General features: G+C 41.7%; 1 protein-coding gene across 5 annotated transcripts in view; it reads left to right on the forward strand.

Moving 5' to 3' along the window:
• The window catches only part of slmapa (sarcolemma associated protein a), a 16,136-nt gene that overhangs the window by 10,269 nt on the left and 3,596 nt on the right, over positions 1–2,271 (forward strand). For 4 of the 5 annotated variants that reach the window (XM_008321266.3, XM_017036649.2, XM_025060490.1 and 1 more), the window contains 3 exons: positions 1,193–1,364; positions 1,481–1,618; positions 1,827–1,917. In XM_008321266.3, coding sequence (XP_008319488.1) covers positions 1,193–1,364; positions 1,481–1,618; positions 1,827–1,910 — 394 coding nt within the window. In that variant the 3' untranslated portion in view covers positions 1,911–1,917. The remainder of the gene's footprint in view (positions 1–1,192; positions 1,365–1,480; positions 1,619–1,826; positions 1,918–2,271) is intronic. The other variant, XM_025060492.1, reaches the window with a different exon arrangement.

Raw genomic sequence — 2,271 nt, forward strand, 5'->3', positions numbered from 1 at the left:
ATTATATATATATAATATATATATATTTATATAAATATAATATATATAATATATATTTATATATATAATATATATTATATATATTATATATATAATATATTATAAATATTATATATTTTTTTATTTTAAGGTATTGAGCTGAGAAACAAATTGGCAAACAAAGAAAACTGTTTGGAACAATAAATTAAGGCATTCATTCATTCTGTGATGGTGCTATTATTGGAAAGATAGGCCAGAGTTATAGCTTGTGGCCACTAGGAGGCAGGGCAGTGTAAGGATCAGGGGATCGGGCCGATAATATTGGTCAGCCGATATTAGCATAATTATGTAACATCTGTAAGAATTATTATAGGGTTTTCTTCTGATAATGAAAAACTCAAAAAGGCAATGGTCTGGGTATGCCAAATGATGTCTGCTCTAAAAAGCGTTTTGAGGAAAAGTTAGTCACTAGATGGCAGCATTGCAGCTCATTTTATTAATCTATTTCAATAATCAGGCAACTCATACAGTGGTTACCAGGCCCTTAATAGTATTTCAGTCCAGGGGAGGGCGATCAAAAAATGTCTGTCCCCTAGGAGGGGCATAGCAGAACCCATCACCATAGTCAGCAGGCGGTACTTAAATTCCTTAACTACCAGGCCACTGTCCTGTTATATCAGTATCAGTTGATATCGGAATAGGAAATTGAAGTGTTTTGACAATATCGGATATAGGCAAAAAGTTAATATCAGACATTCCTAGTGAATGCAATCAGAATAGCATGTAATAATAATCTACATACCAGTAGTAATAAACAACTGAGGAATAGCTAAATTAAACACACTTTAGTGATTTAATATATATGAACTGTAAGTACAAAAGGCAGACAACATCATCAGACAATCAACGCAACTGGCATATATAGAACAATAAATAAGGCAGAGCACAAACCATAAATATTTTATTCACTCTAATAGTAAAAATAACGAACTCATTCCCAAGGCGACCTAACAATCCCGTCCTGGTTCTTTGCACAAAAAATAGAAAAACTGTCCGTGTTTAGGGCTGGACTAACTCACTGGTCTTTTAAAGACGGTCCAAAGATCCTGTAGACAAGTTCTCATTGTCACCTGATTGAGGTTTACTGTTTTGAAGGAGGCCCTTGAAACCCTGAGGTGTGGTTGACTCTGTCTGGTCTTCTGTTCTGACCCAGGTCCAAGGAGCAGAGCCTGGTACTAAGCAGCAGCCTCCAGTCTTTGGAGAAGAGAGAAGAGGTTTTGCAGGATAAACTGGGATCTCTAGAGAATCAGCATCTGCAGGATGCCAGCAGGCTGAAGAACCAACTAGACCAGGCTCAGGCCCGAACCCACAGCCTGCAGAAAGAGGTACTGCACCCCCCCCGCCCCCCTACGGGCCAACCACTTTCTCTTCACTTTCATGTATTTCTGCACAAAATGTCCAGCAGACAGTGGACACGCATTCCATTTCTGTGTTTGAGCAGTGTGAGGACACCCAGTCTCAGCTGCAGAACCTTCGTCAGCGGTACCACCGAACTGAGCAGGAGAAGGTGAACATCCACCAGGAGCTGCAGGAGTGCAGGAGGAACCTGGAGTTCATGCAGGAGAACAAGAAGAACTCTGTAAGAACACAAACATGTAGACGCGCACGCGCACGCACACACAGAGTGTTCTGATGATAGTAGCTGCCAAAGGGACTGTGCATCCCCCCCTGCCCCCTTCTGCTCTGACTCCATGTTGTTGATTTGCTGATGTTGTTTTTGTCCCGCCTTCTCCACCCCCCCACCCAATCCCTTCCCTTCCCTCTCCTCCCCATCCCTGTCCCTCCAGCCATCCATTCTGCAGCCTGTCCAGACCATGATCATGGGCCTAGTCCTGGTTCTGCTCTACTGGTTTCTGAGCCAGTTATGGTAGAAAGAAGGTACACACCCACCTCTGACATCACCTCTGACATAACTTTCGTTGCTTGTATGTTCCTCTGTTCCTACCATCCTGCCTTTCCACAAGCCTGAGTTTTACTCTGAAAGACCTCAAAGGTCTCATCCAATTGTGGCCCCAGGATCCAGGTATGTCCACTGGCCTATTAAATACAGACCAGTTATTGGACAGGCGGGTGTACATCCACGTTTTTACGTGATTACGGTCAGACTGTGTGTGTGTGTGTGTATTCACATTGACAGATTGAACATATATACGTATACGTATATATGTATGTGTGTGTATATATATGTATATATGTGTATATATGTATGTATATATGTGTATATATGTGTGT

The sequence above is a fragment of the Cynoglossus semilaevis genome, chromosome 11 (assembly GCF_000523025.1).
Source record: "Cynoglossus semilaevis isolate Cse_v1.0 chromosome 11, Cse_v1.0, whole genome shotgun sequence".
Taxonomy (NCBI): domain Eukaryota; kingdom Metazoa; phylum Chordata; class Actinopteri; order Pleuronectiformes; family Cynoglossidae; genus Cynoglossus; species Cynoglossus semilaevis.